Source organism: Argopecten irradians, chromosome 2, assembly GCF_041381155.1.
Source record: "Argopecten irradians isolate NY chromosome 2, Ai_NY, whole genome shotgun sequence".
Lineage (NCBI taxonomy): Eukaryota > Metazoa > Mollusca > Bivalvia > Pectinida > Pectinidae > Argopecten > Argopecten irradians.
The window spans coordinates 31,303,341-31,318,826 of NC_091135.1; the positions used below are offsets into that span (position 1 = coordinate 31,303,341).

The 15,486-nt window shown below is 37.3% G+C and overlaps 1 protein-coding gene across 1 annotated transcript in view; it reads right to left on the reverse strand.

Annotated features, from left to right (window-relative positions):
- Window positions 1–1,571: 1,571 nt before the first annotated feature.
- The window catches only part of LOC138315134 (ataxin-1-like), an 80,898-nt gene continuing 66,983 nt past the window's right edge, over window positions 1,572–15,486 (reverse strand). The window contains exons 3-4 of the mRNA XM_069255917.1: window positions 12,651–14,314; window positions 1,572–7,736 (exon numbers count right to left, since the gene is read on the reverse strand). Coding sequence (XP_069112018.1) covers window positions 7,266–7,736; window positions 12,651–14,314 — 2,135 coding nt within the window. The 3' untranslated portion in view covers window positions 1,572–7,265. The remainder of the gene's footprint in view (window positions 7,737–12,650; window positions 14,315–15,486) is intronic.

The following is a 15,486-nucleotide window of genomic DNA, read 5'->3' on the forward strand; positions in this document are numbered from 1 at the left end:
GAAGTAGCTGACTTTAATTTATAAAACTGTAAACTGCGCCAGGTTTATCACAATTGAATACGTTTGACCTGCTCATAGATGCATACAAATTAACCTTTGCATTGGCATTCACCATAATTAATTCTTTTAAGAAGTATTTCCTAAATTAACGCCGTATCTTTTGGTATGCTCTAAATTTGAATTTTCTTTATTTTTAGGTTTCTACTAAGCTCACACCTTGATGTTTGGTATTTTTCATTGACGTCAATTATGACAGATCCTGAAAGTTGATTCCATATGTTTGCTGTTAGGACATTTCAGGAAAGAGCTGGCATTTATCACAACCCTGGTTGTTAATAGGAAGTTTATTAATCAAACAAACAAACAAACTATTCTAAAATTAAACTTGCAATCATATCACATGCCTCAGTAGAAGACAGAAATATTTGCAATGGCAAAGTGATGACGGAATAAAACATTCGGCATCCTTATGCACGTGCACAAGGATGTTACGTGTATCTAAGATAGCTGTAACGTTACGTCACATGTAAACAGCCTCGGTGCCAGTAGGACGTCTATTTCTGTACCTGTGTTTATGTTGTGTAAAGCAACATTCCTCATCCATGTTTTAATTCCGAGGCACCAAGCCAGCACCTCTACAGGTTCCACTACTACACTCATTCACTGGCGCGACTTGAGTAATACCTTCAGAATCTAGGCCAACCACATTGTTGGCAGGGACAGTGGGTACAGCATTGTAAAACATTGAGTAATGTACAATGCATGTACTACGTGCGCCAGACATTGCGCGTGCGATGTGTTATCCTGTTTATTTTGTTTTCATATCGCCTGCAGAAGAGCACAAATCAAGAACTGCAAAAATAGCTATGATCAAGAACTGCAAAAATAGTTATGTGAATAACCGACTCATAAAGTTCGTCTCAGAAATATCAAATAACTTTGTGACGCATTCCCCAAAAGTACGGAGCACGTGTACATGTGATGCATTCAGATTACTCTCAAATGTCTTTTACTGTCAACTGAATAGAGATACGTTTCTTTCTTCTTTCGTATGCAAGTTACTTTTGCGATTTTCACGATCATGAACGTTCCTAAATGTGACTGGATAAATCACTAGAGGCTTGGTCATACTAATATTGATTGTATCTTAAAGGAGAAAATTATTGTTTTATTGCTCCTTCCAGTTATCTATAATTAATTTTATTAGCTGTCGAGGCTGCTGCAGTTAATCAAACGGTTAAATCCTTGAACTTGCTAAAATCTGATATGCAAAGCACTTGGTAAGGCCTAGGTATGGTTGAGCTCTTTGTAAGTTTGTAAGTCTAATTTGACGTGTGCTTAGGTAACACAAACAAGACATCTGAAGAAAAAGTTGCAGGGCACCTTTCTCATCCATTGACAACATGATATGTGGCAGGAATTAAGTTGTTTATGTCTGCACTCATGAAGTGGGCATTCATTCTTTGCTCTTCAAACATTCATTTAGGATATCTGAAATGCTGACCTACATTGTATTTCAATAACCTTGCTGTTATTGTCCAATATAATATGTATAAAAAATAAGAGATTAGTTAACTTTGTAATACTTTTATTCACCAAATTTGTAACAATACATGAACAAGTCTTATTTGATATTTGATCAAAAGTACATCAGATAACTTTGTAATATTTTATTCATCGGATTTTTAACAATACATGAATAAATCTATGAAAGTTGAACATACTTGTAGCCTACTGTCAGCTTTTAAGTAAGTGACAAGGGAAGAAATCTAGACAGGGAGTTATCTGCCCCTGACAGCATACACCAGTGGCTTATAATATCGTGAAAATATTGGAACAAATTGAAAAATATCAAGAAAATTGCTCCTTTTATCATTATGTCTGCACAAAATATATATATATTTTTTTTTTTCTTAAATGAAATAATCAAAATGGTTGCCAGTGGAAACAAGAAAAATTTATCTGTATTTTTTGCTATTCCAATCTGGCACAGTGTGTCTGTGTTCATATAACGATGGCTACTGAATGAGACATGAGAAAACGCATAACAACGCATTTTAATGATGGAATTGGTCAACATAGTACATCACCATGACAACAGATGGAGGGGCGACACTGCCACCCCCAGTACTACATATAATGTTAGGAGGTGATAAGCTAAATATATATAATAATATATATAATTTTTGATAATTCACAAAAAATGGTATTGTTCTCTAAAATATCAGACAAATCCCATGAATCATGATATTAACCACAGTACTACAAATATAACAGTTTCACAAAATACTTGTTCTTCACGCCACAGGATGTTAAAAACATATTAAAAGTTCCTTTTTTGAGGCACTTGACACTCCACATTAAATAAATTTTGTGATGTTATTGCAAAAAATGATTACAAAGTTCGTTACTGAAGTACTGATCTGCAACAACGGCTGTGAACCCATACCCTGTTTACAATGATATACATTGGGAGAACACACCATACTCTGATTGATGTGGCTTGAGGACAATCGGTCAATACCTATCTCTTAAACCATCACTGTATATAGGCTGTTTTCTACTCTATGTTTAGAGGGTATTATAACTCTTCATTTCTACCAATCATTTCGGTAAACTTTCCGATGATTTTCAGAATCATCAGTAAAGGACTCAAACTCATTCAATTTTAACCATAAAGGTGAGGAATACTATAGGAATTATCTCCCTTTCAAAATTGGCATTCTACAATAATGAAAAATGACATGGATTTAACCGTAATCTAAATCTTAATCTAATATACGGTACATGATAATCTAGATCAAAATCATCATTTTCAAAACTACAGTTGTACAATATTTTGGAAAGGAAATTGCAAGATTGACCAGAAAAGAGAAAAATACTCAGGTATGCTTAAATTACAATCGCCTTTTCTGGATTGAATACTATTTTTTCAAGTGATTTTTTTCCCTTTTCTTGAACCATGTACATTGTCGCTGATGTGAAACAAGTGAATTCCTGAGATGTATAACTAGACGGTTACAAGCCTACACACAGTCCAACAAATGACTTGTTAGTGTAACAAGGTTAGAAAGATCCATCCAATCAAGTGTGATTTCTATAATTGTTTTATTTAGTACATCTCCAGTAATAACATAGCACTTTATGTGTAAATCTATCAGACATACTGCACACTTTACACTGTAATGAGGACCAGTCACCAACATCATCAATAACAAGGTCGTTTTATCTTGTCATTAAATCACCAGATGTATCATTAATTATTTTGTGATATTCAAAGTTCACCAAAAGGTTATTTAATTAATAAAGGTTTGATAGAGTTCCATCATTGGATCATTTAGCATTGACAATATGCTTTGTCCAATATTTATTTCCTGATCAATTCCATTATTTTGATGATTTGATCCACAGGAAATAAATTGGTGTAAGCTGATCCCCTAACTATGACAGTGTTAAGGTGTGTACAGTTAACAAAGTAGCACTTCAAGTGAGAGAAATCCTTGACATCTGAAGGAGTCTAATATATTGAATAATATGTAAGCACTTTCTGATCGCTGTATTAATGACGGCCCCACTTTGCTTGGCAAAGTTTTAACATGACCACTGTGTAGTTATAATATATATAATCACAAGATCTCTTCCTTCCTCTTTTCTAAGAAAACGCATCCACACACATAACACAATTATCAACCACACCAAGACGCACATCCAACAACAAGTTTTGAATATCTAGATTTTTAACAATCATTATTACACACACACTCTTCCAGGCACAGCAAAATTGTAGTACCTCTGTACTGCTCGTTAGATTTAGTGACAAAAACTTTGAGCAGTGTAAAATATCATTACACAGGTATATACCTCTTGAAAGTAATATTACAAGAAGAATCCCTAACTATATTAATTTCTAATTGGAAAATCACTTCATCATATTATCTAATTGTGCCATTTTTGAAGAAAATTTATTGTTGTAGTTACCATATTACACTGTTTAAAAATTGTTTAGAGACTTAAAAGATCTCAACCCCTAGATCAGGAAACAGATGGACTAAAATACCGCTCACCAGAAATATTTAAGAAACTTTTCATTTTGGCAGCTTAATGGTATTAAGCAAAACCTTGTCAACAAAACACTACCAAAATGTGCCCCTTACATTGACCCTGAACATGGAAACATTAAAAACATGTGGAGTAAAACAACTTGCTGTAAAATGCTGTGCCGTGGACTTAACAGGTAAAACAGTATCACTTTAATATTAACATATCACAGATGACAACAGGCATTAAAAATACAACAGCTGCGTCCAACATTTAAACTCTAATGGCGGATGAATCTGGGGTCGATGAGGATGCGTAAGTAACAATGTTAAAGTGACCAGATAAACCAACGAATCTGATTTCTATATACAATATATCTTTATACACGGCTCTATGCCATTCACAGATTCTAACATATCTACTGCACACAAAATCACATGCCACCAGCAACTCACTGGCATTTCTAGTTGACAACCATTACCATGGCAACACAACTTGTGTAAACCTGGCAATGCTGTCATTGCTGAACAAATGTGAGAAAGTATGTACCGTGGCTATGTATCAGGAAAGACAACATTTGAATATGTTGTCCAGGTGACTATGGGAACAGAATAAGAACATGGTAACAGTCAAACTATCACCATGGAAACTGTACATGGGGACTTTTTCGTTATTTGTTTATCATGAGAAACCCTGAGGGACATGTGTCCTTAACCTCAAGTTACATTATGTGGACAAAACAATCATCTTAACATTGGTGCATGTAAAAGGCCATCTCATGAAATTATTTTCGACACAGGTTTTTCCCAACAGGAAATAAACATTTCAACAACCAACTATATTTCTATCTTTCTCACAAGAAAAAATTAAATCATTTTGATTTTTTTCATAAATAGTGCTAAAAATAGACACGAGAACCAATACACAACAGGAAGTTGACCAAATATATCACGAGATACCAAGTCACTAGATATATAAAATAATCCATAAAAACAGCAATTCTTATATTGTCTTCTGTGTATACCAATTCATTACAATCGGATCATATCCTTCCTTCATATTGCTGCACAGAATTAGACTTTCTAGGTAATATTTTTCTCATAATTAAGACAGGGGTCCAAGCAGTATCGTAAAACTGTTAGAATTTTACCAATTTCATCCAGAGATAAACATCATGAAATAATACTGAAGAAACACAGAACTATCTACTACTCAGCCTAGCAATCAATACTCCCTACAGCTTAATTAGAAAGCATTATTTACATGTCTTTAACGAGAGTAAACAGCCAGGGATAAAGTATTGAGGATGACGAGGGATCACATTGCACTTTTTCTGATATACTTAAGCCACTAGACCTAAATGAATACATCAAAACGAGCAGAAACAAAATGACATGTTTAGGTTACAGTTTGATAACATGTAGATTGCACTACAACCAACAATAATGAACAAAGAGTTGGTAAGAAGTGAAAGGAGATTGTTGACATCCGTGAAATATCACACAGTCTGGCGTACAAAGTTTGGTTTTGATTATTGATAATATGTTGACTAATTATCGGTATATTTTACTGTAACTTTATCTCGCACCGCTTGTACAAATGTATGTTATTTCCAACAAGCCAATTTTTATCCTGGTGATGGTAATTGAGAATGGGACAAAATTGAGCTGTGACACAATGTACTTGAAAATTATACAAGATTGTAAATTTGATTGGTATGTAGTAATTAATCTTTTCTAGTCTGTAAGTCAATACAGATAATGTGTATAGAGTAAAAGAATAGAGGCCGTCACACTAAGATGTTGATACTATTGGACTTAACCAGAAATATTTGATATGTTATATATATTGTTATGTGTGTCAGATCTCCACTCCAATCCACTGATATTTGCCTGATTGATCAGCCAATTTTATCAGGGATTTTTACCAGTTAATTGTGCATTAATTCCTAATCAAACACTCAAAATAATCAAAATACTTCATAATGTTACCAGTGAGAAACCAAACTAACCACAGAATTACCTTAAAATATTTTTCTACATCAAAAGCAAATCATAATAGAAAGGTTTATATAGTTCATATGCAAATAACAGATGTATAAATGTGTGTACTTGATCAGATCTCTGGATACAGCAGTGTCAAATATACTTGTGTAAGGGAGGTAACTAGAACTGGACTGATATGGTGAGCAGGAAACACAAGTCACCGGGTTACACTCTACACACTTCCTCTGTTATCTACAGATTTCTTCATTTCTCTGTGCATGTAATTAATAGCATTTTAGCTAATTGGTTGAGTAAGATTTTTTAGAGTATGACTTATTGGCCATTTATAGCAATGATAATGAACACACTAGTAGCATGTAAGAAAATCAGGAGCAACTAAAAATGTTTAACCTAAAACATAATTGCATTGAATAATGGGAAAAGGATGAGACACAATATTTACATAGCTGACAGAAGCTAGCTTACATATTGCGTCATCATAAATCAAAGAAACTACATATACATCAATGCAAGGAGCTGAAGTAACAAGTGTCACACTGAACCCAACGTTACAAGAGTCAACCAGAGCCGGATCAATATCTGGGTCACTATAACTCTTGTTTTGGGTAGGCTGACAGCATACATCAGCTGGTAAATCTATCACTAAGCAGCCATATAAGTCTCTCACATCACAGATAATGCTTCAATCCTTATAATGCTTTTATCTATCAATCTTTTGGCAAAACAAAATATTTAATATGCACCAGGATGATGTACCCACCGGCAGTCTTGTACGACTTTTATAATTTTAAAATACATTTAGCTTGATCTATGTAAACCTAAGTTGAGTCAGGTTGTACATTGTAATCTAATCATACCCATTCAAATGGATATTATTATGTTTGTGGGAGACAGGAATGTTTAGACCCCCAAGGCCAGGGTGACACTTTTTACATCTCCAGATTAACAGAAGCAGATGAGCAGACAAAACAATTTGTGGGTAACATTCACAATGTTAAATAAAAGAATCCATATGAAAAGAAATTGTGTCGTCCTAACAATAATAAAAATTTGTTCTGATATTGATCTGGTAATTTAGGACTAAGCTTGTTTTTTTCCTGGCTCTGTGATTATGAAAAAATCTGAAACTCAGTTTCTGTTCAGCCAATCAAAAATCATACAATTTTATTTTTATGTCAACTGTGATTGGTTGAGTAAAGACCTGAATATGTTAAGATTGTTTCAAGATCTTGGGGCCGGGTCATTGTGAACACTGTCATTATTGTGGTCGGATGATGACCAGTGACGTTTTCTCGGTGGCCTACTGTCCACCATGTGCTGGTCCTGATTGGACTCTGTCGATGTGTCCATTGGAGAGTTCTGTTTGTCCACACTGTCAGCAGTTGATACACTCAGATACATTTCACTCTGACTTTGTGAACACTTGTTTATAGACCGGGGTGCTTGGAACGTCAGTGTAGGAGACTTGTTTTGCTGTAGATGTTTATTCTCTTCCTGTTGGCGTAACTGTTGCTGTGACAGCTCAGCACCACGTGCGGTGACCTCCTTGTGCGTAAGAGATATACAGATATCCCCTACAGACAGTCTATGACACTCCAAGCCGTACCGTTCCAGGGTCTTGTCGGGGTCGCAGGAGGACCAGCCTTGCCCAAACACAAAGAACGGGTGTTCCACTGTCGCTTCAACAGTTACCTAATAACAGAAACAATATAACTGTTTCACAAATCGTCAGACAGATCACATATAAAATGGAGTCGATGACTATGCCAGAGCACCTGCTGTATCCTTACATATTCTAAACCATACAATCACTTAATACAGCATACTGTATTAATTTTAATTAGTACCTTAAACTTTCTATGGATTATAAATGCCACTATTTAAAATTTTTGATATCTTTGACATAAAATTTCTTTTTATACCTGGTATTTGGATTGACACAGATGATGGTATTTGGTCTTTACACATAGTACATTACATATCAAGCAATACATTGGTACCTCAGGCACTAATTACAGTGAATACAGCTAAGCCTAATTAGTTGGACATTATGAGAGAGTCGTTAGACACCTGTGGGTAGATTACACTGGCACATCTTCAGTCACAAACTTAAAACCAAATCATTTCACTAGGATTAATACAATTCATAATTAAATGTGATTAGTGACTTGGGAAATGAAATTGAGGTTTATCGAGGAGAGAAATTGAGTGTGATAAGGTGAGCCTATGATGTGTGTGTACATCAGTCACAAGTCAGTAAATATACATTCAATTAACCAGCTAATGGGCCAAAACATGATTACTTGAAACATCCTCATACAACTGACTAGGTCTGAAATTCTGTCATCAGCACAAGTTTTATCAAATCATGGACCCTACATCTAGTGCTTTAATGTTTTTACTACATTACATCAGTATATATGGAAATGTCAGATGAAGTTTTAGTTTTATTTTACTCAACATCCTTTCAACATCTAAAGTCAATTCAAAATGGTCTCCCCTGAATATGATAGCAAAATCAGCTGAATGAGAGGACAGAGACTAGCTGAGTGGAAAAGACTAGCTTCGTGACAGAGACTAGCTGAATGACAGAGATCAGCTCAGTGACAGGACTGAGTAAAAGAGACTAGCTGAGTGATAGAGACTAGCTCAGTGACAAAGACTCGCTGAGTGAAAGAAACAAGGAGCCGCAAAGCTTGGCTGAGTGACAGAGCCTAGCTGAGTGACAGAGACTAGCTGAATGACAGAGACCAGCTGAATGACAGAGACCAGCTGAGTGAAAGAGATTAGCTAAGTGATAGAGCCTAGCTCAGTGAAAGAGATTAGCTCAGTGAGAGACTAGCTCAGTGAGAGAGACTAGCTGGATGAGAGACCAGCTGAGTGAAAGAGACTTGCTGAGTGACAGAGATTAGCTGAATGAGAGATTATATTAAGCTCAGTGATACGGACTAGCTCAGTAACAAATACCAAATTTATACCGTGTCACAAGACGAGTGCATGTACTTATAGATGAACATGAATGTAAAAGTATTAGTGCAGCAGGTGACAAGACAGACAATATGTTATTTTTGATCAATTATTGATAATTATTCAAATTGTGAATTTTTTCTTTCAGTTCATGTTTATTTAATAGTGATAATTTGGAAATAAATGAAATGGCATGAAAAATTGGCCAGTTAAAATCAGTGAATAAATCTGTCTAATTTTTCCTCAATGTATACACATGGATAACGTATCTTTGAAGACTACAATTAAACTGACATTAAAACAACAATTATATTTATACCTGAAGCTTGTGTATTATAGCTTTCACGTGGGTATCGTGTATGTCAGCATGCTAGTTTATAGATTAAACACATGTCACTTGTTTACAATCGTTTAACTAATGCTTGGCACAAAGAGACAACTGAATGCATCATTTTCTAAGTAATTGTTAACAACTTATTAAGTTAGATTTAAAAGGCAATAAAAGAATTAAGAACTTCATTTAAATTTCATCCTACTTACACTTAATGTAAGTGTAACAGTGTGGCTTGAACATTATTCACCATATGTGTATCTAACAATTATGAACATTTTTGTCATTTTTATTTACAAAAAATGTATTTACCGTACTGTAGTCACTCAACCAAGTTTTTGATATCATTTTGATGCACAAGAAAGACGGGATATGAGAAATTACTACAATCCTGAGCTAGTATGTGGGCCTTGTACATTCACTTTCACACAACCACTAAAACCAAAACCTTCAATAGTTAGCTGATATCATGTCTAACTTTTACACTACCACTAGACAAAAAGAATATCCCCTCTAACCTGTGGTAGGCAGCAAACCTCCACTTTAACACTACCACTAGACAAAAAGAATATCCCCTCTAACCTGTGGTAGGCAGCAAACCTCCACTTTTACACTACCACTAGACAAAAAGAATATCCCCTCTAACCTGTGGTGGGCAGCAAACCTCCACTTTTACACTACCACTAGACAAAAAGAATATCCCCTCTAACCTGTGGTGGGCAGCAAACCTCCACTTTAACACTACCACTAGACAAAAAGAATATCCCCTCTAACCTGTGGTAGGCAGCAAACCTCCACTTTAACACTACCACTAGACAAAAAGAATATTCCCTCTAACCTGTGGTGGGCAGCAAACCTCCACTTTAACACTACCACTAGACAAAAGGAATATTCCCTCTAACCTGTGGTGGGCAGCAAACCTCCACTTTAACACTACCACTAGACAAAAGGAATATTCCCTCTAACTTGTGGTGGGCAGCAAACCTCCACTTTAACACTACCACTAGACAAAAGGAATATTCCCTCTAACCTGTGGCGGGTAGTAAACATCCACTTTTACACTACCACTAGACAAAAGGAATATTCCCTCTTACCTGTGGTGGGCAGCAAACCTCCACTTTAACACTACCACTAGACAAAAGGAATATTCCCTCTAACTTGTGGTGGGCAACAAACCTCCACTTTTACACTACCACAGGTAAAAAGGAATATTCCCTCTTACCTGTGGTGGGAAGTAAACCTCCACTTTTACACTACCACTAGACAAAAGGAATAAAACCTCCACTTTGACACTACTACAGGTAAAAAGGAATATTCCCTCTTACCTGTGGTGGGTGGTAAACCTCCACTTTTACACTACCACTAGACAAAAAGAATATCCCCTCTAACCTGTGGTAGGCAGCAAACCTCCACTTTAACACTACCACTAGACAAAAAGAATATCCCCTCTAACCTGTGGTGGGCAGCAAACCTCCACTTTTACACTACCACTAGACAAAAGGAATATTCCCTCTAACCTGTGGTGGCAAACCTCCACTTTTACACTTCCACTAGACAAAAGGAATATTCCCTCTAACCTGTGGTGAGCAGCAAACATCCACTTTTATACTACCACTAGACAAAAGGAATATTCCCTCTAACCTGTGGTGGGCAGCAAACCTCCACTTTCACACTACCACAGGTAAAAAGGAATATTCCCTCTACCTGTGGTGGGTAGTAAACCTCCATTTTTACACTACTACTAGACAAAAGGAATATTCCCTCTAACCTGTGGTGGAGCAAACCTCCACTTTAACACTACCACTAGACAAAAAGAATATTCCCTCTAACCTGTGGTGGGCAGCAAACCTCCACTTTAACACTACCACTAGACAAAAAGAATATTCCCTCTAACCTGTGGTGGGCAGCAAACCTCCACTTTAACACTACCACTAGACAAAAGGAATATTCCCTCTAACCTGTGGTGGGCAGAAACCTCCACTTTTACACTAGGAACATACACTACCATAGACAAAAGAATATTCCCTCTAACCTGTGGTGGGCAGCAAACCTCCACTTTAACACTACCACTAGACAAAAGGAATATTCCCTCTAACCTGTGGTGGGCAGCAAACCTCCACTTTAACACTACCACTAGACAAAAAGAATATCCCCTCTAACCTGTGGTGGGCAGCAAACCTCCACTTTAACACTACCACTAGACAAAAGGAATATTCCCTCTAACCTGTGGTGGGCAGCAAACCTCCACTTTAACACTACCACTAGACAAAAGGAATATTCCCTCTAACCTGTGGTGGGCAGCAAATCCACTTACTCCACTTTAACACTACCACTAGACAAAAGGAATATTCCCTCTAACCTGTGGTGGGCAGCAAACCTCCACTTTATACACTACCACTAGACAAAAGGAATATTCCCTCTAACCTGTGGTGGGCAGCAAACCTCCACTTTAACACTACCACTAGACAAAAGGAATATTCCCTCTAACCTGTGGTGGGCAGCAAACCTCCACTTTTATACTACCACTAGACAAAAGGAATATTCCCTCTAACCTGTGGTGGGCAGCAAACCTCCACTTTAGTTACACTACCACTAGAATCTTTTGTCTTCATAGCATAATATGTATGTCTCATAAATAGTATTGATCAAACTTTCAAATTGACAGTTACATTTTTTTTCTGAAAAAGTGCTTGCTTTCTCCCTAAATACATTTTAAACAGCCGTATATTATGAATTGATGTGACACAATGAAAATACTATAAACTAAGCACCAGTGTTACTATCTGTAGATGGCCTTTGATCCATCATGAGATTACAGAGAGTAAAGTGAAAAACAGCGACAGGTGTGTAAAAGTACAACATCAATATTCATAATGTCTGAACATGAACTAACTATATTTACATAATTATTTAAACATTTAAAAAGTCAGTACAATTTCAGTACAGACAGCAGGGATATCCAAACAAATTATATGGATAGACACTGACTTCTGAGTTGTCTCTCCTTCTATTGTTTAAATTCAATGGGAAGAACAATTAAATACCATTTCATTGAGATAAATATGCTGTTCTATCATCGTAAAATAAACCAGTCCAAGAAAAAGACAATCTATCTAATGATTATTAGGCCGTTTATGACTAATATTTTTCAACTCCACACGCTAAATAGAAATACTCATTTTCAGTAAAATCAACTGCATCATGTATCTTAGTGTTCAAGGTTGCAACATCATATATAACAAGCACATACCATTAGATCATCCTACCAAGAAATATCTTAGATAACCCAATCAATCTGAAGCACTCACCTGTACTTTGTGTTCGCCCACCACAAAACCAAGGACGACGGTGCTGCTCTTTTCTTCCATGCGCACCACGGTACTGGAATCTATTTTGAGATCACTACTGATATCAGCACTTTGTCCAAAGTCATCTGTTTGCAGATCTTCTACACGTTTTAGTTCGCCATTAGCTAGTTGTATGATTGACCCTTTCATGAAATGTGGAGGGTAGTGTAGATTTGAGGAGGACTGTGGAGCGCCCGCGCCGACCTCAGCCCCACCCTGTTCCACACCATGGGGGTTAACTATGGGCAGTGACACTCCGTAGCCTGCCTTTGATCTTTTGGGGGACGGTTGATCTGATGATCTATTGCTGCTATGTGAGCCACTTTGTACGTCTATGGAGGAACTCTCTACTGCACTGTCTGATGGGCGAGTCAATATTCGGTGTTTGCGACTGCCTTCCTTCCCACTAGGCACTTTATAGTCACTCTGATCCTTACACAGAGATTCGTGACGGGGAGGCAAGTCTTTAAAGGACACCGACTTGCCCCCGCTGCCAAGTTCGATGGATGAAAGACTGTGTGTTCGTTCCTCTTTGTAATGTGGTGAATATTCACGACCCCCTGAGTGCCCCTCCAAGTCACGTTCATACTTCAGGGGGGATTTTATATCTCTAGCTGCTGAATCCCCAGAATGCTGCCCAGTCGCAGGCGAGTGACGAGGGGCTACCTGGGGGCCAGGAGAGGTGGACACAGAGAGGGATCTTTGATTGCCGCCAAGGATCGAGTACTGAGGTAACTGACCGGGTAGGTAGGAGTTTCGAGGTAGCTGGGTTTGAGAGGCATGCTGGACCTGGCTGCCCATACTCTGAAGAACAGCAGAGTAAGATTCTATGTGTGGGTAGTGGCCAGTCAACATTGAACGATGTGTGTAGCCGCTGTGGGATGGAAACTGGGGATAGAAAGCACTGTACTGAGCTGGCATGTGTGAGCCTGGTGCAGCCACCACTGCCGCTGGATGAGCCCCATGTAAGTTAGCGTAAGATAGCGGCGATGATCCTCCACCGCCTCCTCCTCCACCTCCACCTGTTGAAGAATAAAGAGTAGAAAACTGACTTCCTGTCGACAAATGCCTTTGAGTGGAATCTACATGAGTTGCAGGGGTTCGGAAAATCCCAGACAAGTTGGCCGGGGAACCTGCGGATGCTAACATGGTTGATGTGTGAGTTGAGGATTCGTGACTAGCTGGCTGGCCACTCAGCATGCCTTGGTGAGGCTGCCGAGTAGGACCCCCACCTGGACTAACTGACACATCTGATGTCCAACCGTCTGTACTGGAAGTCACAACACTGCCATTAGGTCTACTAGAATTCCTGTTATGTCCATGGCTGTTTGCATTCATTCGTTTGTCCTGTGCGTTGTCATCTCCAGGGCATGATACCCCTTCAACGTCATATGTAATATTATTGTTTTCCTCTAAAAAGAATTTGTCCGCCTTCGATGGGGACTTAGCTGGTAGCGTGGTAAAACCATTCACACCAGTAGGATGACGTTCAAGGAGCTGACACAGGGTCTTGTTTGACAGACGAGTATCTGGCCATTTACTCGGGCAGCCATTTTCTTTTTTAAAACATGCCTTGCCTGGCGAAAGCCTTCCTGTATACGGCACTTGATCTGTTTGTTCTAGTTCTGAAAAAACAAAATAAGAGCCATTAGTAGAGCAAAACACTGAACTGGATACAAAGATATAGATCACATTTCCCTTACTGTTTCAGAAATTGCACCAACAAAAAATAGCGTTTCACTAAAATCATTAACATATATTTCATAAACAGGGCAAGAAACTTATTTTGAAAACCACTTGCCCGAATTTAAGATTTCAGTCAAAGTCTACCCAAAATAGGGTAATTAACATTAAAACCGGGTAAGTTTACACCAATTTTCACTTGCCCGGAAGCATATTTTACTGGTCTCCGCCAATCGGACCTGGGATATTTCTTACCCTGATAAACCATTTATTTTAAATACCAGATTCATTTGCATCCATTATTCAAAGATAAAATTTTACAGTGTACTTGTAGAAGATGGATTTTCACTTCAATTAATCAACAAATGGAAAACCTCCATTACTACATTTTCTAACTACTTTATGAAATATATTAATAGTTAGTGATTCATATATTTTTTTTACTTGCACCAAGTAAAAGTTTAGACTACTTTGTAGTTTTAAAATGAAAGGTGACATTTTAGCCTACAGAAGATGAGACTTCCATATTGGCATAGTCATGCCATAGTTGTAGGAGAGTGAAGATCAATATTGATAGTCTTTCTAAGTGTACCTACCTCCAGGTACACACATATCATAGTAGTTACAAAAGTCACTATACATTTAATTTATTGTCATATCATTTCACCAAGATATTGATTCAATAAAAATCAACTCCATTATTGTACTTATTAGTTTTTCTATCCTTTTCACACTTCACAAAAACAAATGCCATTTCTTCCCAATAGCAAGTCATTACATAGTCTTACATACTCATGACCTTAACTATGCATACAGAACTCTGTGTAATATGAGATACACCAATCTAGACTAGATATCACACTTATTACCCTGTATGAGTTTGAATTCTTCTGGTAGTTTTTTGAGATTAGCCATTTGTTTGGAATTAAGAATGGATGAGGAAAAGGTTAGGCAACTGGGCAACACTTTGAGTACCGTTTATGCCTTCCAAATGCAAGGCAAAGGGGGCAAGAAAATGATGTGTCAACAAACAGTGCCAAAACCTGTCTAAAACAACACTTTGTGATACTAAGCCTTTAAACATGTTCAAATATAAACCAAATACCTATTAAAG